General features: G+C 41.3%; 2 protein-coding genes across 3 annotated transcripts in view; one reads left to right on the top strand and one right to left on the bottom strand.

Moving 5' to 3' along the window:
* Positions 1 to 1,710: 1,710 nt before the first annotated feature.
* SATL1 (spermidine/spermine N1-acetyl transferase like 1) lies at positions 1,711 to 15,493 on the bottom strand. The gene is made up of 6 exons (XM_043522097.1): positions 15,389 to 15,493; positions 10,920 to 10,971; positions 8,752 to 8,832; positions 4,330 to 4,431; positions 3,362 to 3,402; positions 1,711 to 1,887 (listed from the first exon to the last, which is right to left on the bottom strand). The coding sequence occupies exons 1-6, from the start codon at positions 15,491 to 15,493 to the stop codon at positions 1,717 to 1,719; spliced, it is 552 nt and encodes a 183-aa protein (XP_043378032.1). The 3' UTR covers positions 1,711 to 1,716.
* LOC114019422 overlaps positions 1,875 to 26,040 on the top strand; it is a 43,212-nt gene continuing 19,046 nt past the window's right edge. The window contains exons 1-4 of one of the 2 annotated variants that reach the window (XM_043522095.1): positions 1,875 to 2,912; positions 9,813 to 9,960; positions 20,027 to 20,159; positions 25,809 to 25,914. In XM_043522095.1, coding sequence (XP_043378030.1) covers positions 20,084 to 20,159; positions 25,809 to 25,914 — 182 coding nt within the window. In that variant the 5' untranslated portion in view covers positions 1,875 to 2,912; positions 9,813 to 9,960; positions 20,027 to 20,083. Of the gene's footprint in view, positions 2,913 to 9,812; positions 9,961 to 18,477; positions 20,160 to 25,808; positions 25,915 to 26,040 lie in introns of both variants that reach the window. The other variant, XM_043522096.1, reaches the window with a different exon arrangement.

Below are 26,040 nucleotides of genomic sequence, written 5' to 3'. Positions count from 1 at the left end.
TCCAATGGGAACTTGACCAGGAAATCCAATATCCCTTCCAATCAGGAATTCTTTCAGAATGGGTTTGACAAAAGGTTCTCTACTCGCTGCCCTAGGGTCCAGGCCTCCTCCTGTAGTGTCCTCAGAAGTTCCATCAAAGGGTTCCCAGTGGGGTCCCACCCTGTGTTAGCCAGTTTCCTGAAAGCAGTCTCTTACTTTAGAGTCTGCAGTTCCCCTCCATAGATCATCTACTCTGACCTGTTGGAACATATCTTTACCATTCTGAATGGTCTTCCTGACAAGGAAAGTGGCCTTTATGGTTGTCCATGCTCTCAGCCCAAAGAGTCAGGAAACTTGCAGCCGTAGCTTGCAATCCCTCATATGTAATCTTCTGCAGGGGGAAACATTCTCTGAATGTACCCCAGTTTTCTCTTCAAGGTGGCCTCTCAGCCTTCATCCTTAGCAATGAGATCTTGCTTCCCAACTTCTGCCATGACTCCAAGACTTGGTGTGGTGGCAGTACCTGGGTCTCCCTAGAGTTTGAGATACGCATTACCTTATCTAAAATATTCCCCAAGTCCAGGTCTCCATTCATGCTGTTCAGAGGGGCTCATAAAGAGGAGAAGGTATGTAAATATATATTTTTCTGTAGGATCCAAACTTGCATGCAGCACTTCAGCTCCCTTCCATGCCTCACTTCTTACCCCAGAGAAGCTTTGAGTTCACTGTATCCTAACTGTGGCCATGTCCTGGGCAGAGTTGCGGGAGGCCTCAGTTGAGGAACTTTTTCATGCTGCTACCTGTTTGAGACAGTACTGGCTGGAGTTGCGTCTGCTGAAGAAGCCTTCGATCAGCAAGTTCCCATAGGGGTCCTTCCTCAGCAGTTTCTAAAAGGTTACCTTCAGGAGGTTTGCTCATCTTAATAGGCTCTTCATGATTATCTTCTCCTCTTGTCACTTTAGCCTAGTCTATCTTAACTTCTCCTTAGTTACTCCTTCCTCCCTGGTAACTGGATCCATTCATCATTCATTAATGGTAGCACCAGCATCACAAGAAAAAAAATGTCTCTCGCCTTGCTCTCTGTGATGTAGCAGCACCAGTATGAAAACCGACCATGAATGCCACAGTGAATGACCAGTTTCAGACAAAGCGACTAGCTTAGATGGTGATCATGTTCTCCAGCTACATTGCTCATTAACAGGGGATGCCTACTTGCACCCCCTAGATGAGGAAGAACTGGGTGAAAAATTCTAATTCTGATTGGCTACTACCTGCCTGAAAGATGAGGACACAATCCTTCATCAAACTGATAATGTCACATCATGGAAAAGGTTAGTAACTTAAGACTTGTTTTTGTAGCAGGCAGGATCACTTTAACATATACATCTATTTGTTAAAGTGTTACTGTACTGTATGCATTGTATCACAAGCTTATTTATATTTAATGTGAGGTGGGGAGATAAAACATGGGGTCTCTTTGAATAGTGTCCAGCTATGTAACAAACCAATGAAAGAAACTTTAGTAAATCTAATAGTACCTAACAGTAATAAAGGCTTCTGGTCATAAAACAGAGAACTTACATAAACTTGATTAATCTTGTTAAATGCATAACAAACTAGAACTTCAGGGTGTAAGCAGCGGATGTTGTATTGTGCCAAACCAAAAGCAGGACAAACTGATTGCAGATTAAAAATCTAATCTCTCACAAATCTTGGAATGGTGATTGGGAACTTCCTTCATTCTCCAGATGCCATTCTGAGAAGATTCTCTTTGTTAAATCTGAAGAGATGCCAGCCCTCTTCAGTGGAAAGGTCTAAAGCTCCACGTCTCATATAGTACTCTATAGATGGCTTGTTCCAAATGACTACAAGGAAATGCATGCAGCTACAGTTTGTTTGGATTGCTATCTGTTGAAAAGTAAACATTCTGTATTACTTGCAAGGCATTATTTTGGGATGCCTTCTCCAATACTAGTTCACATACTCATCTACAAATAGAAAGAGCAATCTATGAAAAGGGCCAGTGGTACCATTGCAAAAGGCCACTGCACACACAGTAGGTGCCAGAGCAGTTCATGTTCTCTAACAAGCTAGTGCCTTTTTGCACATGTTATAGTGATGAACTCAAGAAAATAGCAACAGTTTGAGCCAAAATTCTCCACAGAGATGCCTTACCCTCTTTTGTCATCGTGACATTCACAGGACCAACAAGCGAGTAGTCTGCTAGATTAGATCACTCTTAGTTAAACTGAGGGAAAAAAGGCAGTGTAACTAGTCTATGGTCCAATTCCTGGAAACTCTGCAATACACTAGTATATGGGCTTGGCAGAGGGATTCTCAGGTGGCCAGGGATGGCAACTCCAAGGGTATGTCTACATGACAGCTTGGAGCAAGTCTCCCAGGCAGCATAGGCAGACTTGTATTAGAAGGGCTTGTGCTAGTGTGCTAAAAATAGCTGTGTGGATGTTGCAGCACTGGTGAAGGCTCAGGCTAGTCGCTTGAGCTCTCATGGCTAGCCCGTGCCTCCATTGGTGCTGCAACATCCACATACCTATTTTTAACACGCTAGTGCAAGCCCCACTAGGACAAGCATGTCTACCCAGGCTGGGAGGCTTGCTCCTAGTTAGTGTAGGGACATATTCCAACATAAGCCTTGGAGCATATCCACATCTATTACTGCAATAGGAAGGCTGCAGCTGCTCTTCTGATTTCCACAGGGGTGCTTAGTTTACCCATTAAACTCTTCCTAGTCTGCTCATTAGACACATATCTAAGACCCCTCTTGTTCTGCAGACCAGGTCATTGGAACACAATAAATGGAGACGCCTTGAAGGGCTTCTTGTATTCCAGCATAATCACACAAGCTCTGCTGCCTACTGGGACCTTTTTACACACTGAGCAGGGGGTAAGATTTTTCCCCTCATTATTTGAAAGTAAGTATGAAGGCCAGAGAAGAATTACTTAGTGTGTTCCTAAAGAGGTACAACAGGGTATATAACAGTGTGAAATTGAGCATAGGGAAACTTAAGCAAAATATCAGAAGGCTTGTCCTAACTGAACTGTGAGAGTCTATTAAGTTAAGGGAAAATCTCCCTGTGGAAGATGTAGAAGTCCTACTGCTTTAGGAGTCCATTTACCACTAGATCAAACAAAAAAATCACTTGATAAAATTTTGCTGAGAACAGACTTGCATTGGCAGGAAAAGAAATCTATATGAAAACAAGTTTACATGTTTGTGTTACATTAATTGATCATATGTAGTAAGCATACTCTACAGTGACTTTATGAATCAAAATCTTACACTGTCATAGGTCATAAAATGAGGGAGATGACCATTTAAATTATGTAGTGTTTGTAAGTCTTTGTTTTAAATGATACATACCTGGCTTAATCTCTTTAAGATTTCCGAGCCAATGCCCAAGCCTATTAAATAGTGCAAACATTAAAAATATCAGTACACACACACAGTTTCATAGCAAGATATATTTTTATGAAATTGTAGTTGGACATTTTAAAATACTTAACTGGAAATTCAAATTAATTTAACTTTTATATTGAAAATAGAATTACTTTTCTAATAAATGTCATTGGAAGTGAGCAAATATACATTTTTGTATCATAATTTTATATTTAATATATATAATATAAATATATTGAACTAAGCTATGTGTGTTTTGACTGGATCATAAGGAAATGTTAATTTACAGTGAAGTAGTACTACTTTTAAACTATTGCGTAAAATATTTTCATTTGATATTACTTGTACTTCTATGAAATTTTGGAATTTGTTTAAATTTGATTTTTTTTATTTGTGAGTAATTATGATATATTTTAGCACCTTCATAAGTACTTGAAATAAAGGGTTAGCATGAGAAATTTTTTAAAAAGTTAATTATTTTATATTGTGTCAATATCACTTCTATTGCAGGTCAAGCTCTTAATCCTTTTATTACATTAAATTTAAAGGCATTAAAATTTACTTTTAAACATGATAAGAAATTAAAATATACTTTTTTCACTGACATTAGAAAACAATATTAGCTTCACCTTAAAAGTTTCAAAATTCTGCAACATAATTTCTTTGAAGAGTTCTCAGAATCATGCACAGAATGTATTAATAATAGTATTCAAGTATATTATGTTTCAGAAGACAAAGTCCTCTAACGGTTGGAAACACATTCATGCTTTGTTCCCTTATAAAACTTGCAGGATATTTATTTACAGAACTGTATTGCCTAGAGGTATTGAGAGAGAAAGCTGGAAGCTAATTCATACTGAAAGAGTAAACGAGTAATTATTTGTTGTTGTTTTTTATCAAGAGTGAGGCTTGTTAACGAGCTTGTTTGTTACCTCTATACGGTTCCATGACATAGAAGTCTTCCAGGTAAAGTAACTTGCCGATCCAAGGGTCATACGTAAAGTAATACATAGCATAGCCTACAATGCAACTACCTGAAAAGAAGAACATAAAAAGTGAAATAATTGGCTAGCTTAAAGAAAAGGAGTACTTGTGGCACCTTAGAGACTAACAAATTTATTTGAGTATAAGTTTTCGTGAGCTACAGCTCACTTCGTCGGATGCATTCAGTGGAAAATACAGTGGGGAGATTTATATACATAGAGAACATGAAACAGTGGGTGTTACCATACACACTGTAACAAGAGAGTGATCACTTAAGGTGAGCTATTACCAGCAGGAGAGGCGGGGCGGGGGGGTGGAAAAACCTTTTGTAGTGATAATCAAGGTGGGCCATTTCCAGCAGTTGACAAGAACTTCTGAGGAACAGTGGGGAGTGGAGGGGGGAGGGAATAAACATGGGGAAATCGTTTTGCTTTGTGTAATGACACATCCACTCCCAGTCTCTATTCAAGCCTAAGTTAATGGTATCCAGTTTGCAAATTAATTCCAATTCAGCAGTCTCTAGTTGGAGTCTGTTTTTGAAGTTTTTTTGTTGAAGAATTGCAATTGTAATCGAGTGACCAAAGAGATTGAAGTGTTCTCCAACTGGTTTTTGAATGTTATAATTCTTGATGTCTGATTTGTGTCCATTTATTCTTTTACATAGAGACTATCCAGTTTGGCCAATGTACGTGGCAGAGGGGCATTGCTGGCACATGATGGCATATATCACATTGGTAGATGTGCAGGTGAACAAGCCTCTGATAGTGTGGCTGATGTGATTAGGCCCTATGATGGTGTCCCCTGAATAAATATGTGAACACAGTTGGCAACGGGCTTTGTTGCAAGGATAGGTTCCTGGGTTAGTGGTTCTGTTGTGTGGTGTGTGGTTGCTGGTGAGTATTTGCTTCAGGAACACACACTTTGCTTCTCTACAAAAGAAAAAGGACACTAAACTCTCTAAACTATTACATGCCAGAAGGGGCCACAACAGTGGTTCCCTTAACCCACCCAGCAATATTGTTAATCTATCCAACTATACTCTTAGCCCAGCAGAAGAATCTGTCCTATCTCGGGGCCTCGCCTTCTGCCTCTCCACCCCCACGAACATGATACAGTTCTGTGGTCACCTAGAATCCTATTTTCGATGCCTCCGACTCAAGGAATATTTCCAACACACCTCTGAACAACATACTAACCCACAGAGAGCTTCCTACCAAGCCTACAAAAAGGAGGATTCTGGGTGGTCTCCTCCTGAAGGTCGAAACAACAGACTGGACTTCTACATAGAGTGCTTCTGCTGACGTGCACAGGCTGAAATTGTGGAAAAGCAGCATCACTTTCCCCATAACCTCAGCCGTGCAGAACACAATGCCATCCACAGCCTCAGAGACAACTCTGACATCGTAATCAAAAAGGCTGACAAAGGAGGTGCTGTCGTCATCATGAATAGGTCGGAATATGAACAAGAGGCTGCTAGGCAGCTCTCCAACACCGCTTTCTACAAGCCATTACCCTCTGATCGCACTGAGGGTTACCAAAAGAAACTACACCATTTGCTCAGGAAACTCCCTGAAAAGCACAAGAACAAATCCGCACAGACACACCCCGGAACCCCGACCTGGGGTATTCTGTCTGCTACCCAAGATCCATAAACCTGGAAATCCTGGACGCCCCATCATCTCAGGCATTGGCACCCTGACAGCAGGATTGTCTGGCTATGTAGACTTCCTCCTCAGGTCCTACGCTACCAGCACTCCCAGCTATCTTCGAGACACCATTGACTTCCTGAGGAAACTACAGTCCATCGGTGATCTTCCTGAAAACACCATCCTGGCCACTATGGATGTAGAAGCCCTCTACACCAACACACAAAGATGGACTACAAGCCGTCAGGAACAGTATCCCCGATAATGTCACGGCAAATCTGGTGGCTGAACTTTGTGACTTTGTCCTCACCCATAACTTTTTCACATTTGGGGACAATGTATACCTTCAAATCAGCGGCACTGCTATGGGTACCCGCATGGCCCCACAGTATGCCAACATTTTTATGGCTGACTTAGAACAACGCTTCCTCAGCTCTCGTCCCCTAATGCCCCTACTCTACTTGCGCTACATTGATGACATCTTCATCATCTGGACCCATGGAAAAGAACCCTTTGAGGAATTCCACCATGATTTCAACAGTTTCCATCCCACCATCAACCTCAGCCAGGACCAGTCCACACAAGAGATCCACTTCCTGCACACTGTGGTGCTAACGAGCGACGGTCACATAAACACCACCCTATACCGGAAACCTACCGACCGCTATTCCTACTTACATGCCTCCAGCTTTCACCCAGACCACACCACACGATCCATTGTCTACAGCCAAGTTCTACGATACAACCGCATTTGCTCCAACCCCTCAGACAGAGACAAACACCTACAAGATCTCTATCAAGCATTCTTACAACTACAGTACCCACCTACTGAAGTGAAGAAACAGATTGACAAAGAGAAGAGTACCCAGAAGTCACCTACTACAGGACAGGCCCAACAAAGAAAATAACAGAACGCCACTAGCCATCACCTTCAGCCCCCAACTAAAACCTCTCCAACGCATCATCAAGGATCTACAACCTATCCTGAAGGATGACCCATCACTCTCACAGATCTTGGGAGACAGGCCAGTCCTTGCTCACAGACAGCCCCCCAGCCTGAAGCAAATACTCACCAGCAACCACACACCACACAACAGAACCACTAACCCAGGAACCTATCCTTGCAACAAAGCCAGTTGCCAACTGTGTGCACATATCTATTCAGGGGACGCCATCATAGGGCCTAATCACATCAGCCACACTATCAGAGGCTTGTTCACGTGCACACATCTACCAATGTGATATATGCCATCATGTGCCAGCAATGCCCCTCTGCCACGTACATTGGCCAAACTGGATAGTCTCTATGTAAAAGAATAAATGGACACAAATCAGACATCAAGAATTATAACATTCAAAAACCAGTTGGAGAACACTTCAATCTCTTTGGTCACTCGATTACAATTGCAATTCTTCAACAAAAAAACTTCAAAAACAGACTCCAACTAGAGACTGCTGAATTGGAATTAATTTGCAAACTGGATACAATTAACTTAGGCTTGAATAGAGACTGGGAGTGGATGTGTCATTACACAAAGTAAAACGATTTCCCATGTTTATTCCCCGCCCTCCACCCCCCACTGTTCCTCAGAAGTTCTTGTCAACTGCTGGAAATGGCCCACCTTGATTATCACTACAAAAGGTCCTCCCCGCCCCCCCCCCCCCCCCCCCCGCTCTCCTGCTGGTAATAGCTCACCTTAAGTGATCACTCTCTTGTTACAGTGTGTATGGTAACACCTACTGTTTCATGTTCTCTATGTATATAAATCTCCCCACTGTATTTTCCACTGAATGCATCCTTTGAAGTGAGCTGTAGCTCATGAAAGTTTATGCTCCAATAAGTTTGTTAGTCTCTAAGGTGCCACAAGTACTCCTTTTCTTTTTGCGAATACAGACTAACATGGCTGCTACTCTGAAACCTGGCTAGCTTATGTAAAGTATATCAATACAATTCTTTATAGCTGTCCTTCAACCTTTTAAAGGAAACTTTTGATATAAACTCAGATAGCTCTCAGTGAAAATTCCTGTGTACTGAATCATGTTAAAATGCAACAAACATAGATTTCAGACCAAACAAGCACCACAAAGCCATTATTTGTTTTAATAGTATCGAAAGGCATGCACTCCAAACTGCAGGGTTTTTTAAAAGTCTTGGGTATTTTTCACACAGAAGGCACTTGTAAAATCTGAGATACTAGGAAGGAAACCTCAGATACTTACTGATACTAAGGTGTAATCAAGAAGGCAGAATGTATTATCAAAGGTAATGGAGGTACTGGGTGAAGGCGTTCTTCATAAGGAACAGGTTTCAGATTAAATTCATTTGCCTTAATAACAATACTCTAATCTCTATTACCATTTGATCACATTCACAGAATTAGTACCACTAACTTGCACTCTTGTCAATCTCTAAAGACCAACAAAGTGGAATGTGGATTGTGGATGAACATCACATCACCAGTGTGCCTCAGCTATGACCGGCGGGGAACACCTTTTAGATAGAGAAGATAATTCAGTCTCTGTTCATTCATCCATTGATGGCAGTGAACTTTTTATTAAAATATCTAGAAGAAAAATCCATGAAGTTCCCTTGCTGTGGTCAGATAATGGGTCCATAGGCAGCCTCAGCTGTCTCAGTATTGTTATCCCTTATGTCACTCTTTGTGTAATCAGGGATTGCTAGAGGTAATCAATTGATAAATATTTAAAACATGTTTAGCTTACTTCCTGTTTGTCCCTCCTTTGGCACTTCTGCTATTAGACAGTGGTAGAAAGGATGTTCTCCAAAGCCATCTTCAAGCAAATCTAAAATTAAAATTAAAACCTGTAAGTTAATGGCAGGCTTACCGCATAAAAAAAATAGTAAATAAGAATATTTGTAAAGTAGCTTTCCATCTGAGGGAGTACTTGGAAATAGTTACTGCTGGCTGTACAATTACAGTCCATCAGCCTTTTCCGGAAAAATGCATGGAGTGTTCAAAAGGGGTAGCTTGGAATAAGAGAAAAAAGAAATAGGTATGGTAGGGTGAGAATAAAAGCTATTTAGGAGCATGAGTCAAGATATTAATGCACTAGATTGTATTTGTAAAAATCTTTAATAAAAAAGCATAAAGCTAAAGAAAAATTTAAGGTTGTGAAATGGAAAATGTTCAAACATCAATATTTGGGGTGGGAAGTACTAAAATGTGTCTGCTCTTGGACTATCAAAACATACATATGAGAAACTATAATTTACAGCTGAACTGGCCCTTCCATGAGGCCTGATCCAAAACCTATTGAAGGCAATAGGATTCTTTCTGTTGACTTCAGTGGACTTTGGATCAGGCCCACGATGAGCAGTTCCAATACTGCTGCAACAGTGCTTCAAAGAAACATTAAAGGGTCATGGTTTGGGGTAGTTTGTTTTAGAGCAGTAAAGTGTTAAATATAAAAACTCAATTTTTGCACTTCACTTTTGATCTGGAACTGGAGCTTTAAAAGTAGTTTGACTATTTCACCTACTGTTTCAGTTAGCAACTAAGTTGGAAGATATTTTCCTAAACTAGTGTTAACAATGTTGAGGGGACTGATCCTGCACCCCTTGCTCGTACGAGTACTCTTGCTGACTTCAGTAGAACTCCTCACATGAGTAAAGGCTACAAGATCAGGACCCTAGTTTGCTGTCCTCTCCTTTAATCAAGGCCAGAAATAACTAGGCTGAGGCAGATGAAGAAATGCCATTTGTCACACAACATAAAACTTAAATTTCTGTGTTTTAAAAGTTAGCATTCAATTTTTATTTGCAGTTCTCTCGGTACAAATTCAGTATGGAACCAGACAGGGGAAACAAAGCCAATTGCAAAAAGAAAAGTACATGGAAGGGATAAAATACTTTACACTTATGCAGCACTTTTAAGAATCTTGCAGCTGAGGATCTTGCAGCTTTTAAATGAGGTAAGTGTTTTTAACAGATCAACAGATGAGGAGACAGACTGTGTGACTCTAAGGCTATGTCTACAGTAGAGAGCTTACAGTGGCACAGCTGTATCGATGCAGCTGCACTGCTGTAAGATTTCTCATGTAGCCGCTCTATGCCCACGGGAGAGAGCTCTCCCGTTGACATAATAATCCACCCCCAATGAGTGGCGGTAGCTATGTCAGCGGAAGAAGCTCTCCTAGCGACGTAGAGCTGTGCACACTTGGGCTTATGTCAGCGTAACTTATGTCGCTCAAGTAGGGTGGAATATTCACACCCCTGTGTGACATAAGTTTTGCCAACATAGGTGTTAATGTAGACATAGCCTAAGTGTAACTGCAAGTCGCAGTAAGCTAATGGCAGAGATGGGAATAGAACTCAGTTTTTCTGTCTGTCCTAACTACTATAACACATTGCCTCCAACAGCAATATTCATCATAATCTTTCAAAAATATACAGTACATAGTTCTTTTATATACAGTCAAACTTCAGAATTACGAACACGTTGGGAATGGAGGTTGTTCGTAACTCTGAAATGTTCATAACTCTGAACAAAATGTTATGGTGGTTCTTTCAAAAGTTCACAACTGAACTTTGACTTACTACAGCTTTGAAACTTTACTATGGAGAAGAAAAAAATGCAGCTAAATCTTAATTTAAATTGAAACAAGCACAAAAACAGTTTCCTTACCCTGACAAATCTTTTTTTAAACTTTCCCTTTATTTTTTTTTTAGTAGTTTACGTTTAACCCAGTACTGTTGGGGTTTTTTTGTGGGGGGGCGGTGTTTCTCTGCTGCTGCCTTATTGTGTACTTCTAATTCCAAATGAGGTGTGTGATTGACCGGTCAGTTCGTAACTCTAGTGTTCGTAACTCTGATGTTCTACTGTATAATGTATGGGTTTCCAGAGGTGTTTTTATTTAGAGTATAATCTTACCTTTTTCTGTTAGTTTTACTGCATTTGGCATATTTTCATATGCAGCTAGTTCCTGTCAGATGAACAAATTGGAGTTTGAGGTTTCATCAATAGTTGCAGTCTTTACAGAATACTATGCAAAATATTAATGTTTAGGCTACACTTGGGTTTCGATGCAAAATGCTACCTTAGGCCCCAATCCTGCCATGAGCTCTGCAAATGAGGTAGGCAGAAACTATTGTTCTATATCTGCTATGTTCTAATTCACTACGGAAATGAAAAAAACTGCAGCATATGTGTTATCCTGTAAACTGAGCACAATCTGACCATAATAATACTTTTACACTTACATAGCACCATTTTATCAGAATAGTAAAGCACTTATTATTATTAAAGGATGTCAGCTTGAAATCTAGTCAACTTTAGAAAGAGAAGTAGTTTCATGGAGTACCCCATCCCAAATCCCCCTTCCAATTTTTGTGATTTTACAATTCCATTTTTATTTTTTTGTTAAACAAAATCTCCCTTGTTTGAAAGACATAAACAAACAGGAGAACTACATATAAGAAATAGTGATACTGACTATACACTACCTGGGAAAATAAAGAAAATATTTTTCTTTAGTTTGTTTTATAGTAACTTTAGGTGTCACTTGTACGGCATGTAGGTGGTAAAAACTTTGTGACTTTTTTTAACTTGATGATGTCCCTTTGACTAATGATTTTTCTCAACACTTGTGAGACAGATAAATGGAAGCAGAGAGTAGTTGTTACATCCAAGACTTCAACGGTCTTGAAGTAAGTCTGATAGTAAAGCTAGAAACACAATACAGGGGTCCCAGTTATCACTAGCAGTTGAGCAGATTAGTGAAACTTTTTGTTTGTTGTTAGAAAGAACATTCCTAAGTATTTTGTGAAGGATGTAGCATGCTGTCTTATCACATCAGCAGAACTCTATAGATGATGATGAAAAATTGCTGCTGTTAAGGGTGGCTCAGTATTTTCCAGAAACCTGCTGCCATATTAGTGAAAATTAACTCCAAAAGATGGCAGTATTTTAGCTACCCCTGCAGAACACCTGAATTTCAGAACTGATTAGGAAACTCTCCTCTTGGACCATTGAGGAATGAACACTTTATAAAGGTGGCGAACTTTTATCTGTGGGAAGGATTGCTGTATCACTTGCGCTGACTTCATAAGTCTGATTACTGTTCCAACAGGTGTAGAAGCATATTAGCTTAGCCTACAAGTATCTGGGCTTATTTCTTGCATAGAGGAATGTTATATCATTCCTTTGCATGTTAACCTTACTAGCCCTTCATTGTTTTGTGGGTACGTGATGTAATATCCTCCCTGGCTTGCAGGTGAGATGCAGTCAAAAACTAGAAAGGGAAGACAGGGAATAAATACAAAAAGTTAAAATGGCAACTGGAGGACTCAGTTGGGAACAAGATCAGGTTTTTTTTTTTTTTTCTAGATGTAAGTCTTAGACACATCACCTCTGGAGAAGAGGATGTCGTTAAAGGCCTGATAGGAGAGAGAAATATGAACAGTAAGGGCCATATTGTGCCTGTAAGCCATTGGCCACATTGTGGGGATTGTACTTGGGCTATTGTGCAGTGGTTGTCACTGTGCGAATTCTACCTAACTCCTTCTGTGTCTAAGGGGTATTACACACTGAAGTTGAAGTTACTCTGGTCTTTGAAATGGGATAGTATATGCTTTTGCACTCACAGTGGGTCAACTCAACTGGCAGGAAGGGACAGGGACATGGTTGTGTCCCCACCTCAGCTCTTCCCACAGTGGCCAATTCTATCCACAATAACTGTGACTAGCCCCTCCAGAGGGGCACAAAGAGGGTGGGGATATTGCAGGCTCTCATTTCTTAATGCACAGTCAGGACCTGCCACAATCTTAAAGTGAAACTCACCACTCCATGCCCAAAGCCAGAGTGTTAGTACTACTAATTATTTATCAGCCAAAATGTGTTAGGAACTTTACAGATGAGGAAGAAGACAAGGTCTGTCCCAAATAGTTTGCAATCTAGTGAGAAAATGTGCAACTGAGGGATGGGAAATGGTATGAAACAAGAAGAAAAATGGTTGTGTTTGAAGCTAACCAGGACTCTTGTTAGTGCCCCTTTTGCCCTTCCTTTTTTCCCTTTTTTTTTTAATGTTTCTGTCAGAAGAACACCATAGCTTTCAACATGTTGAAAGGACTTTTAAAGAGGTCTGTGAAGAGAGTGCAGGCATTTCCGACCAGATATGGGAGGTAATTGCAGGTGTCATGGAGTAAGGCACAGAGAAGGAAATGAAGGGTAGTTTGTTGTGCAGCATAGGTAGAATAACCATGTTCAGGAGTGATCAAAAAGAAAGGGGAACAGAGAAGTAGTCAGGGGAACATATTTTTTGTGGGCATTGGGTATTTTATTTGAGAAATATTTTTATGGCATTGGTAAACCTGTATAGATTTTATAAATATATATAAAGCACAGATCTTAGGAAGGGCAGTTAAAAAAATCAAACTCTGAATTAAATTGAGTACATTGTGCAGTCTTGTAAAGAAGATCAATGCAGAAGGTGAGTAAACAAGCTTTTTAGGGGGAGCTAGGTGTAGGATTGAGGACATGGAATCTATCATCACCTCCAGCACATGGGCAAGACTCAGAGCTGCAGTGCAATCTGTTGGCACTTGGTAATTGGTCCTATCTACTGGTCCACATAAGTGTGGATCCAAGAGACACGCCCAAACCCTAGGCTGCTTCTCTATTCTGGTATGTTTAGAGTTGTCATGGAGCCCATCTGCATGGTATACAGCAGATAGAGAAGGACTCCTCTGAGTCACTTTGCCTTCACACACTTGGTTAACATGGGACATTGACAGCACAGAGGGGCTGGTATAGGCCATCCGCGAAGAAGTGAATTCCATCCTAAGGGCTTTATCCAGTCTGCATTTTAAAATGCCAAGTGATGAGGTTTGTATTACTCTCCTTGGGAGACTAACAACTAATGAATCTCACATATGTAACCTTTGATGTATGTGTTCATAATTAGTAATTTAAAAATAAGGAATAAAATCAAACTGAATTCTTTAAGGTTCAAGCCTCCAGGGTGGTTACAGAAAATATAATTTAAGGGCGGACTGTGAATGGCACAATGAGTGATAAAATTAAAAACTTTATTTAATATAAAATAGTTAAGCAAACAGGCATTACATTATAACCCTGCAATGCATTTATACTCGTATTCTAAAATTAAATGATGCATTTAGGGTGATTAGTTCCTAAACGAGGCATAATCCTTTCTGTAACCTTGATGGAGGATGGGCACCTCTAATATAAAAATAGTGTGCTATCCTTTTCATAATCAACTATAATAATGGCACTTAATTAATTAACATTAAATCCACCTTTTACCATATCTGTATTTCCGCTACTATAATTAAATATTTTCTGCTTTCTCATTGGCTAGTTAACATGAAGCATCGTTTTAATTAATATCTGCGTAAATACTATACCCATAACTAACAATATAGATTGCATTGTTCAAAACATTAACAATTTATCTAAAATACTTGTAAAAACCAGTTGGAACCAAAATACGTTTACAACATGACCTAGGTTTAGGCCATAACTTATCTCTAGCTTGCTTTTCTAAATTGTCTCACTTTACTTCACGTTACTCGTATTTTACCAGGCCTTGCCGAACTATCAGCAAGTGTATTTTTAGGAAATAGATTTTTCGGCCAACTTACATTTCAACAAATTTCTATATCAACATAAGCGAACATCATCTCTATAATCTACGTGTCAGGGAAAACTGAATTTCTTCCCATTCTTTATTGTAATTGATTACAGTATTTGTACAGAGCCAACAGTCTGCTAGGTGTTTAGAGACGAGGTCCCTATCTCAGAGTTCACAGTGTAAAGATATAGCATAGTAATCATTGTAAGGGGCCGGATGTAATGAAAAGCAGTATGAGTGAATGGGTGAAGTTTAGCATAGGGCTGTATGTCTTGGTAGCTCCATGATTATAGTTTGATTTTTTTTTCCAAGGTCTCATGAACAGGTCACTTATCTTGTAGGGAGGATTATGGTTTATGGTCTTTTGGAAGAAATGAAAGGAGCTGAAGGCAGAGAGGATTAAAGCATGGCAGACCAGGATCGGGAGGGTGCAGCTTGGAGGAAGGATGGGAAACATGACCGAGAGAAAGACATGAAGGGGGCAGGTGGTCATGTGGTTTGGATGGAGTGAAAAGGGAAAATGGATTGGGGGAACAAAAAGACAGTGTATCAGAGAGGATAGGCAAGAGTTACGTCTACACCTCATGCTTCTACTTCTAACTGTCTGAGACATCTATCTAATTTATCTTATGTACCATTATCCACCAGCACGTTAACACAAGTAGCTAATAAAGATGCTCACTGGGGTTTACGCCTAGCACAGGAAATAGTAGTAAGCTTTAAAAAGGAAACTTGGAAAGACACTGACTGAGGGAAAGATGCCTGCACACTTCTGTCCCTCTCTTACTTTGATGAGGCGCAGGATTTCAGGACAGTCCCGGGGCTCTGCCGGGCGGATTCGGAAACAGCTCATGACGCCAGCGCCAAGGCCAGACCTGTGGAGAGCAGGAGGCAGAGAATTGATTACTTCCCAGGAGGGAGATGGAACACTGCTGGGCCGCTGTTTGGGAGATATTCCTCCTCATTCACCATTTCAAAAAGCACTTTGGGACAGGGAAGAAACAAAAATGTTTCTTCCTCCTCCTCTTTCTTTCCTTCACTAAAGTGGTAATTTAGCCTCCACTCCTTGCTCTGCCTTAGTTACATCCTACTCCTACTTATCCTTGTGACCTACTACTTTCGTTTAAACCAGCAGCCCCTGAGCAGATGGGTAGTCACAATGGAAATCATCATCACAATACTCACATTTCCCCTGCCTCAGGTTCATGGCCATAGTAGGCTGTTGGGATCACTGAAATCAATCATTGAGACTGGAAAAAGAAAGACACAGGGAAGCTAGACTCAGTTGATTTACGGGGAGCAGTTGCTTTCCATCATACCAGCTCTGTGTTCTCTGCCCAGAAGGGGATACCAGAGGGCTGTCCCCAGTGTTCTCTCCTGTAATTTCTTCGGGTAGGGGATAGACTCTATCACAAAGATAAGTGAATTGGGAGACATGCCAGTATGTTGGGAGCATTAGGCATGAGGGGGAGAGCAGTGATGTCTTGGGTGTGCAAGATGATTCAGGGCTCAGAGGGGAGGAGATGTATGGAAAGTATGGCTGGCCAGGAGGTGTGGGAGGAAAAGGACAATAAGGGCAGTCCAACATCTGTCTTTCCTCACTGCAGCCTGATCAGGCAATTAGCTTTTCTCAGTCTTAAAGTTCTCTGCTTGTTTTCCTCTCTTTTCTATTTCATACTGAGTATACATCTTTCCATGTGTCTTTGTGCAGATTTTTAGCTTCTGCTTCCTCTATTTGCTGCAGTATGCACATCTCTGCAACTTTTTTGAATTAAGAGAATTTGCCCTTCATGAGATTTTTTTTCAGCCTACCAAAGGGTCTCTGCCAAGTTGTGATAATTCTTTGCACCCCACTTTCCTGGTTAGAGCAGCTTGTATCATCGGGCCAAAGTAAATGTATTTCTGAATAGTTGCTAAATTTTTTTCCCCATCAACTATATATTTTTTTCTTCTTTTAGAGAGACTTTAATTCCTCAAATTTAGAAAACAAACTCAGTCTAGAGGACACCCAGTCAATTCCCATTTGTGTTGTGATCCCATCAGATCTCACATGTTAAACCACATTAAGCTGGCTCAGTTCTTGGATAAGAGGCCTACAGGAATGCCGGGAAACTGCAGGAAGTAGTGTTGGTACAGTCCACACTATAGCTGGCACATTTTCTCTTATTTGCTATTGAACCAATGTGCTGGGATGGAGGTTAGGAGGCATTGCGTAGCAAGAGGTTCTGTCTTGCAGATGGGATTTATGAAATCAAGTTCCTGACCACTTGTGACCATTAAAGATTCCATGGCATTTTTTTTATCATGTAGGAATGTTAATCCCAGAGTCCAGACCAAATTTCACTTAAGGATGTTACATTGGGTCTGATCAGACTTCTTTAGTTATGTCTACTGTGCAATAAAACACCTGCAGTTGGCCGATTCAGCTGACTTGGTCTCACATGTCTCAGACTGTGGTGCTATCAAATTTCAGTGGGGATGTTTGGGCTCAGGCTGGACAGAGGGTTCCAGACCCCAGGTTTCAGCCTGAGCCCAAACGTCCCCACTACAATTTTATAGCGGCACAGTCTGTGTCCTGTGAGCCCAAGTTAGCTGACATAGGCCAACCGCAGGTGTTTTATTGCAGTATAGACATACCCTATGAGAACCCTTGCATCGATACCTTTATCTTTCTTGGTACAACTCCCCTTGGCCCAAACCCTGCATTAACTTTTCCAAAAGAGCAACCCCAGGAAAATCATGAGTGTGTCCTTCCAGTGTTCCTGCAGGTGTATCTGGTTCCATTCTGCCTTGGTCCATTCTGCCTCCCTGCATTCCCTCTGCACTTCAGGCTCAGTAGTGGTCTACTATCACACACTTTTATATAGTGTCTTTGTATGCTGCTAAAATCGTGGCTGCTTTTCAGTGCTGGATAAATGATCCCTCTCTATAGTTTGCATGTCAGTTTAAGTGCTATGTGAACCTGTGGGATGCAAGGCATATTATAAGTGTAAGATCTTTGTTTATTCCACCTGAAGTCAATAGGGCTACAGTGTTGTGACAGTGACCTGAATAAAGCTAAAGTTCAGTCTGAAATAAATCTAAGTTTATTTCCTCATGTACAGAAAGAACAAAGTTCAGGGGAAATTCTTATGCAACAGAAATTATCAACTTCTCTTACTGGAAACTTCAGGGCAAAGAACATGGAATTGTAAATACCTCCCTTCAGAAATAGAATTGAAGATGTATAAACTTGGACAATAGTATGTGCATTAGAAAGTAAAGATGTAGGTGTTTCATTTTAAACTTTGGGAGAAGTGATGGTAAAATTGAAGTGCAAATATTGTCAGCCATAGAAATCGTAGCAAAAAATTGAACATGTCATGAACATGTTTTATAACCAAACTATGGTGGGTGAAGGGTTAAAATCCATTGCTGATGTAATAACCTGGTATATGGATTTGTGTACAGGCCCAAAGTCCAGAGTTTGGTCAAGAGGTCAGAGGCCTAGCAATAGCTAAGAGAAAGCAGAATAACTAAAGATAACCTTGCTTTTGCTAAGATATGCCTGGTCAGCAAAACGCCAGATGTTGGGGGCAATAATTGTGTCTTATTCAAAGTTGCAAATAGAACAAAGAAGCCCTGTTTCTGTTGTGTCAGTTTCTTCTGTAGGGAGATGTTCTTCCCATACATCCAACCTTGAGTTTATGAAAGGTTCAAGCATGTCAGTATAAGATATGGCCTCCTTCCACCTCCCTTTCACATGGCACCAATGCCTGCCTTAAAACACAAATAAGCAACTTGAAAGACAATCTTTATTGCCATATACTTTCACTTTTTCTTTGCTTTTACCCCTAGATATGTATCTTTTGGACAATCAAAGGAGCTACTTCGTTCCTATGGACCCCAAATTGAATCCAACATATGTAACCTTTTGACCATTGGTTACTGTGCTATCATGTCTTGCAGCTAAACCTATCCGGGGGTGTGGGACAGCCTACCCTGTCACTTTCCCCACCCATGGAAAATCCATATATTCCATTGTAATCAATTGATTGACGGTGTCTCTGAGCCTAATAAGTGAAGTGACACTCCGTCAGTGCTGTACATAATAAACTCCTATGTTTGACCTCAACACGGTGTGGATTTATGTCCTTCAGTATGGCCAGGGGAAAGAGATATGGAAAGAGTGGTACTATACTCCAACAATGCTTGGCATCCAGAAAGGTCCTTTAAGGACCATTACAGTAAGGTACATATGAGAGCAACCTTGAGCTGCTCTAAGTTGTGCTCGGGGCCAAAATGAGCCCAGCCAAACCAAGATTGAAAGGAGTGTGCTTTAAAAGATAAAGTAAAGCCACCTTTATTTCCACTGGGTACTGTATCAAGCAGAGCTCAATTGCACCTAAAGAGCTAGCCCACTTCCTTTAAATATAATTACATGAAAATTTCTCAGCATTTCTAAACTCCAAATGGGAAAATGTTTGGAACCCATTATTGGCTTGACAGCAGTGCCATGTTAGTGCATTTATTCCTGAGTAAATGGCTTTTTGATCAATGACCTGCAGAATCACCTTAGCTCTATAGCTAACATCAAGATGTCTTGATAGGTGCAGGCCACGATATTCTTTCAGTGTTCTTCTTCTTCCAGTCCAATGAAATTAAATATTACAGACTTTTTGGGTGCCTTTGTGTCATGAAGTAAGATACATGAATCTTTGCCATACAAATATTAATCATAAAATGAAATATTGTATACTAAAATGTGTTACTGAATGTTTTAGGTTTGACATTGTTTTTTTCTTTTTCTCTTCTCTTATTTGGTAACTGTTAAACAGAAGTTGTGCCAAATAGGAAGAAGATAGATTTTTTTTTTCCTACAGTCGTTATACATCTTTTTGTCAATTCTAAAAATGTTTACTAATGAAATGCTTTATATTCATGGTGTTAATAAGGCTTCAGTTTCATAGATTTCATAAAGTTTAAGGCCAGAAGGGACCATTAGATTATCTACTCTGACCTCCTGCATATCATAGGCCATTAAATTTCACCCATGGTATTTCAGTCCTCAGAAAACTAAATTGTTGTGAAAAGCTACATTAAAGAAAGAACAAAGCTAAACAAATAAATGTTCTTATTGAATCTCTTTAACCCTTTATGCCACTAACGTGATTTTATTTACATATGATTTCAAGAGTTCAGAAAGAAAGGGGTTAATAGTAAAGATTTTTATTGACCTATTTAGTAACCATAGAAGATGTATGTGCTAGAAAAAATGCCAGTAAATTTATTAGAGAGAGGTTAATTAGTAATTATGTACAGGGAAGGATGCTGTAAACCAAGTTTAAAATCCATGATCTTTGATCTGCTAGATATAAGCAAAAGTAACAGCTGTTACCTTTAACAGCTGCTCAACAAATAAAGGAGAAGAATTTGAGTCATCTCTTCCTGTAACAGCTTCACAATGTCCAATTTCAGCGACTTCTTACCTCTCATTGTCTTACTGTCGAGTGTTTTGCTGACGGAACAGGCTTCAGAACGTAAGAAATATTTGGGTTTCTTTGCAATATAGACAAATTATGTTTTCAAGCAAAGTCCTGCTTACCTATTCACACTTTGTCCTAGTGGACAACATTCTTCTCTTGTGCTAGGTGGAAATGAGGTTGAAATAAGAAAAAAGTAAAGATGTAAGGATGCTTTTATGGTAACTAACAATGTGTATATGTTCTTCTTAGACATTTTAAGCTTTTTGAATTCTGCAATGGCAAGGTTATGATAATCTATAGAAAAGTACGCACATGAGATGTAAGAATACCTGGCATTTTTGTTGGTAAAACTTTTGTCAGTCAGGGGTGTGAAAAAGCACACCCCTAACTGACAAAAGTTTCACCGACAAACGTGCCGGTGTGGACAGCACTATGTTGGAGGGAGACACTCTCCCGCTGACATAGCTACTGCCGCTTGTTCGTGGGGGGTTCATTATGCCAGCAGGAGAGCTCTCCCGCAGGCATAGAGTGGCCACAAGTACTCCTTTTCTTTTTACACAGGAGATGTTACATGGTCTCAGTCCTACAAGGTGCTCAATACTATGGTCCCTAATCCAGCAAAGTGCTTAAGCATATATTTGTTTTTAAAGGAAACCCATCCCACCTCTATCTGCATGCTAATGGAACTGCAAATCAATGTGTGTGTTTTTGTTTATTTAACTCCCTTAATGTTTTCTCATGACATCTATAAAAAAAAAAACAAAAAAACAAATGTAGCTTCACCTTTCTTTTTTTGTTCTCTAGCAGTTGCTTCCATTTGTGCTTTGTCGACTGTAAGTTTGCTGTAGAAACAGTATTAGTCTTCTCTTTCATTCAAATGCTTCCAAATTACTTCCAACCCTTCTCAGAGATCTTTGATGAGAAATTTCTGGTCTGATCATGTACTTTGATGCGGGACCCTCCCTACCCTTTGTGTCCCCCCATATCTTATGTCCCTCTCTCTTAATTTCCTCCTTACTTTCCCTAAAGCAACGGAATAGATGTTCTTATTGCCTCTCTGGAGTCTGGAGTCTAAGGGTATGTCTTCACTGCAGTTCACCTGGGTCTGAGCAGCAAGATATGGGAAGCCTGGATGTGGCGTGTCCATGCTGCTAAGTCACACTTGAATAATACCTACATATCTGTGTCCACATTGGCACTGCACTAACCCAAGCTAGATGCTAGTATTTCTGGGGGCATATCCCATGGGTCTTAGTGCTGCCCTAGTCTGATCCGCTTTATGAATTTTTTCCCAGTGTATTGTGAGAGGACTTGTATCCTCCCTGGGCTCCTGTGCATAAGAATTCACCAATGCAGTAACTAAAGTACTTCCACCACTGTATGATCCTCACTTCTGTCAGCAGCCACCATTCCAGCAGATGCCAAGTCATGGCTCCAGCTCAGGACCATGACCTATTCTAGCTGTTGGCATTAATGCAACATCTGTTTTTACAACTGGAGGCAGAGAGAAGGCATTTCTGCAGTGACTTGTTGCCTGAGAAGGAAGCAGCAAGTCTTGATTAGGAGATCATGCGGGCTGCATGCAGACATGGTGGAGCAGAGACATCTAATGTGAGCTTAATAGCTATGGAATTCCCATGCTGACCCGTGGTTCTGGGGCAGAACCACAGGCGTAGAGTGGTGGGAATACCTTGTAATGCATATGGGGATGACCAGTAGTAGCTCCAGAACTTCTGCATGAGGAAGGACACCTTCATGGAGCTACATGAGGAGCTTGGCCTGACCCTTCAGCACCAGGAGACACATGGGGGCACCCATACCAATCCAGAAGTGGGTTGCCATTGGCATCTGGAAGCAGGCTGCCCCAAACTTCTAGAAGTTGGTGGCTAACCAGTTGGATATTAAACCAACCATTGGTGGTGTGATGGATGGCTGTTTGTGAGGCGACGATTGCTGTGGTCTACCCATAGCTGGTGAAGATTAATATCCCTGTGTCATGGGGTTTATATACCCCACGCTGGACCAGTGACCAAAGGGTTAATACAGGCACTGCTGGCCACTGCTGATTGGAAGCCTCACAGTAGCTGAGAGGCTAAAAGGGCTGGGAAGCAGAGAGGCATGGTGGCTACCAGAGGAGTGAGCAGACTGGAGAAAGGAGCTCCTGCCAGCAAGCTACTCGAGCTGCCCAAAGACAACAGCGCAGGAGGGGACAGGCAGGAGAGCTTGCAGAGATTCAGGAGAGGATAGGGAAAAAAGCTCAGGGCATTGTCAGAGTCAAAGAATCCTGATTCTGCTTACCTAGCTCGAGAGCCCTGAGTTGCAACCAGGAGTGCAAGTAGGGTTGTATGCTCCAGTACGCAGTACCAGCAAGAGATTTTTAGCAGGTATAGGGTACCAGAAAGATTTGGGGAGGCTAGCAGCCCCCCTCTGTGGGGGAGTGTGGAGCTGCACTCTGCTCCTTAAAGGAGCAGAACAGGGCTAGGGAGGGCATTCATTCTTTATATGGGTTTAACAGCACAATACATATGCTAAAAACTTAAAGGCTTTGTTTAAGTTTGTTAGCAGATGTATTGTGTTCTTAAGTTGGTCAGGAGTCCTCAAGAAGGGAGGGGTTGGGGGGACGCAAGGTGTTTAAACAGTGGTTTTGATTCCTACTCCAGCCTCTAGACTATGAACATATACTGATGGGAGCACTCTAACCAAGGAACTGAGGACTTTAACGTAATCTGGAGCCTTCATATTTCCTTGATCCTTTGCAGATGGACTTATGAGATGTATATGGTACAAAGACTGTTCTAGCCTCATTGATTTCTGATTTCTCCCTTGTAATGGACAAAGACCAGGTCTCTGCTGACTTTCTGACATGAGTCAGCAGTCTTTGATGCCAGTGGTATAAGCAATATAGCCCTTGCTTGAGTGGTTTTGTTCTTTCCTCTTCAAATGTCAAAGCCTGTTCCCATTGAACTCAATAGAAAAACTTCTTTTGAGTTCAATGGGAACAGGATTTGGCCCCAAGAGATCAGAGAATGTGATTTTGATCAATTGCTTGTATGTCATGCTGAGGAAAAAAATAAAACAATTTGGGCTGTAGTTCTGTCAAAATGCACATGGCACACACAGTTCTATGCCTCTTTTCCATCAAACCCAGATGGTGCAGCATATTTGCTTTCCTAGTGCCTGGTGGAGAGCAATACTTAGGCCTTGTCTACACTGCCACTTTACAGCCCTGAAACTTTCTTGCTCAGGGGTGTGAAAACACACACACACACACACACACACACACACACACACTCTCTCTCTCTCTCTCTCGAGTGATGCAAGTTTCAGTGCTGTAAAGTGGCAGTGTAGACTGCACCAGCACTGGTAGCTACTCCCCTCGTGGGGCTGGGTTTTTTTATAGCGCTAGGAGAGCTCTCTCCCAGCGCTGGTGCCACGACTACACAGCCATGTTAAAGTGCTGCCACGGCAGCGGTTTAACACTGGTAGTGAACATACCTTTAGATAAAGGTTAGCTGGCAGAAGCTTAGTTTGGACGTAAGGGGAGGCACTGATAGTGTGTTAAGTGAAAGTGGGGTGATTGTCCTTCCTATCCTTCTTTCATTTAAGAAGTTTTCGATTTGAGGTACTGCTGGATCCTCAATGACACCCGGAAGTACAGGTGGCACCAGGGGCCAAAAGCATCATTTTACAAAATATTAGACACGTAAGGGGGATGTCGGAGGGGATGGGGAGAGCATGGGGGCCCCGGGCTGGGGGCGGGGTGGGGAGGAGTCACATGGAGGGTCACATGGGGAGGTCATGTGCCCCCCCTTGTGTCCTTCCCATGAGTGCAGTACCGGAGAGAAATGATTTCTACTTGCACCACTGGCTGGAACCTAGTGGAGTGGGCAGGCTTTGGTTCCCCTACTAACCACCTGATGGACTTGGGAGTATAGAAAGGGTTTTCAGACTCCTGGGGCACCAGAAATAGACTGACAGCCCTGCTAGGCTCTGTGGGCCCAGGGGCTGTGCCACACTTGGCCAGAGGGGGTGCCGTTGCACGGACACACCACTCACACCTTGAAATAATAGCTGGCTTTGAGAGAATTGGATTCTCAAACTGTGCTGGGACCATCAATAGCATGTATCCATTGGTGCACATGAATATACCCACCACAAGTTGCACAAGGATACTAACTTGCTCATTATGCAGCCCTTGGTCAACCGCAGAAGGAGATATATGAAAACCAACATGAGCCACACCAGCAAGATACATGATGCCAGGGTGCTCAGGAGATATGACATTTACCTACCTGGACAACAAAGGACATTATTCCCTCCTAATAATATATATATAGGGATGTATCCTATCCTCTTGCTCTGACTCATGAACCCATACCCTGATTTAAGGACACCTAGCAGAAGAAGGTTTAGTTACACACTGAGTAGTTGCAGGATGAGAGTAGAATGTGTATTTGCCAACCTGAAGGCAAGATGGTGCTGCCTACAAACCTGTTTGGATGTTAGCATGCCCAGTGCTATTCATGTTGTTGGGTATTCTGTGCACTGCACAGTATATGTAAGGATAAGGAGGAGAACTTTTGCTACAAGTGGGTCAAAGACCGAGCTGGTTTGCAAGTCACCACAAGCAACCAGATAGTATGCCTCTGATAAGCAGGGTATAAACTTCCTTTTTTCTGTTTCCCAGGCACTCACACACTTTATTAAAAATAAACACAGGCAGCCTAACCACAATTGTTAATAAAAGTGAAAAGTGCCAACAAAACAAATTGTAATGCCAATCAGTGTAGCGTCACTGGTAATGGACCAATATACCTGTTCTCATTCCCTCTTGGACATGTCCTCATAGAGGTGCTAGGTTTGGATACATCTCCCCAAATCATGGACTCTACTAACCTTGCACGAGGTTTCCGAAGGAGGAAACACTGAAGGAAATCTGGATGGTGACACAGCCGGAGGGGTGAGTTGCAAAGAGGACGCTGCAGTTCTGCGAGCTGAGAGAGGAGCCATAGGCTGGAACAAGAGACAAAGTGCCAATGTGCAGACAATGGACCTGGGTGTTGGTCTCAAGTTAATCCTCAGCATGACCAAGAGGAGGCGCTAGTCCAGCGATGAGGGTGACACCCCATGACACCATTACTTCCGTAGTCAAGACATATCCTAAGTGGCCATTCTCATTGTGACATCATTTCCTGCCATTGATTCTATACTTAGATGTATTTAGTATGCTATTGCATACTTGATTTTGTCAGCTGTCAGCCAAAAATCTAATTAAAAATATTCTGTAATAAAGGTAAAAGTCTGATCCTCTAACGGGTTTTGCAGGCCTCATGATTTCTGCTGTCTAGCAAGGTTTAAATGACATTGAGAGAAATTCAGGTATGGCAACACACACATTAAATCATAATACCTACATATCATGAGTATGATTTACTGGTTAATGGAGGACAAATGAGAATGTAGGGTACAGATTCAGAATAAAATAACTTGTGTGGGGTAAGGCTTCTTGTTTAAAAGGAGGAAATAATGAGATTTCAAAGTGGTTCAGAATTATCAAACAGCAATTCTTATTCACTGGGGGGTAAAACTTACAGTTTAAAGATTATTTCACATAAATCCTGAGTTTCTGATGCAGACAAATATACAGCATGCTCATCTGCATTACTTTACAGTTGAAGTGTTGGTTTTGGTTTTAATTTACAGCCAATTGCAGTGGCATTGCCGACTTTGATAATTGCTTGGGTAATACAGAAGGCTTCTGTCCAAAGGATATTGTTTGCGGATGTAAAGGCAACAAACCTTTTTGCAAGTAAGTATTTTGGATGTGCTATGTAAGTGAGGCATCAACAAGATATTATTGCTGATAAAGTAAACGAGGACCCTGCAATCTGATCCATGAAGGTGGACCCCTGTCGTCTTTTGGGCTCTGCACAGG

This window comes from Chelonia mydas, chromosome 9, assembly GCF_015237465.2.
Source record: "Chelonia mydas isolate rCheMyd1 chromosome 9, rCheMyd1.pri.v2, whole genome shotgun sequence".
Lineage (NCBI taxonomy): Eukaryota > Metazoa > Chordata > Testudines > Cheloniidae > Chelonia > Chelonia mydas.
The sequence above is the reverse complement of the archived record's forward strand: the minus strand, read 5'-3'. Positions and strand labels throughout refer to the sequence as shown.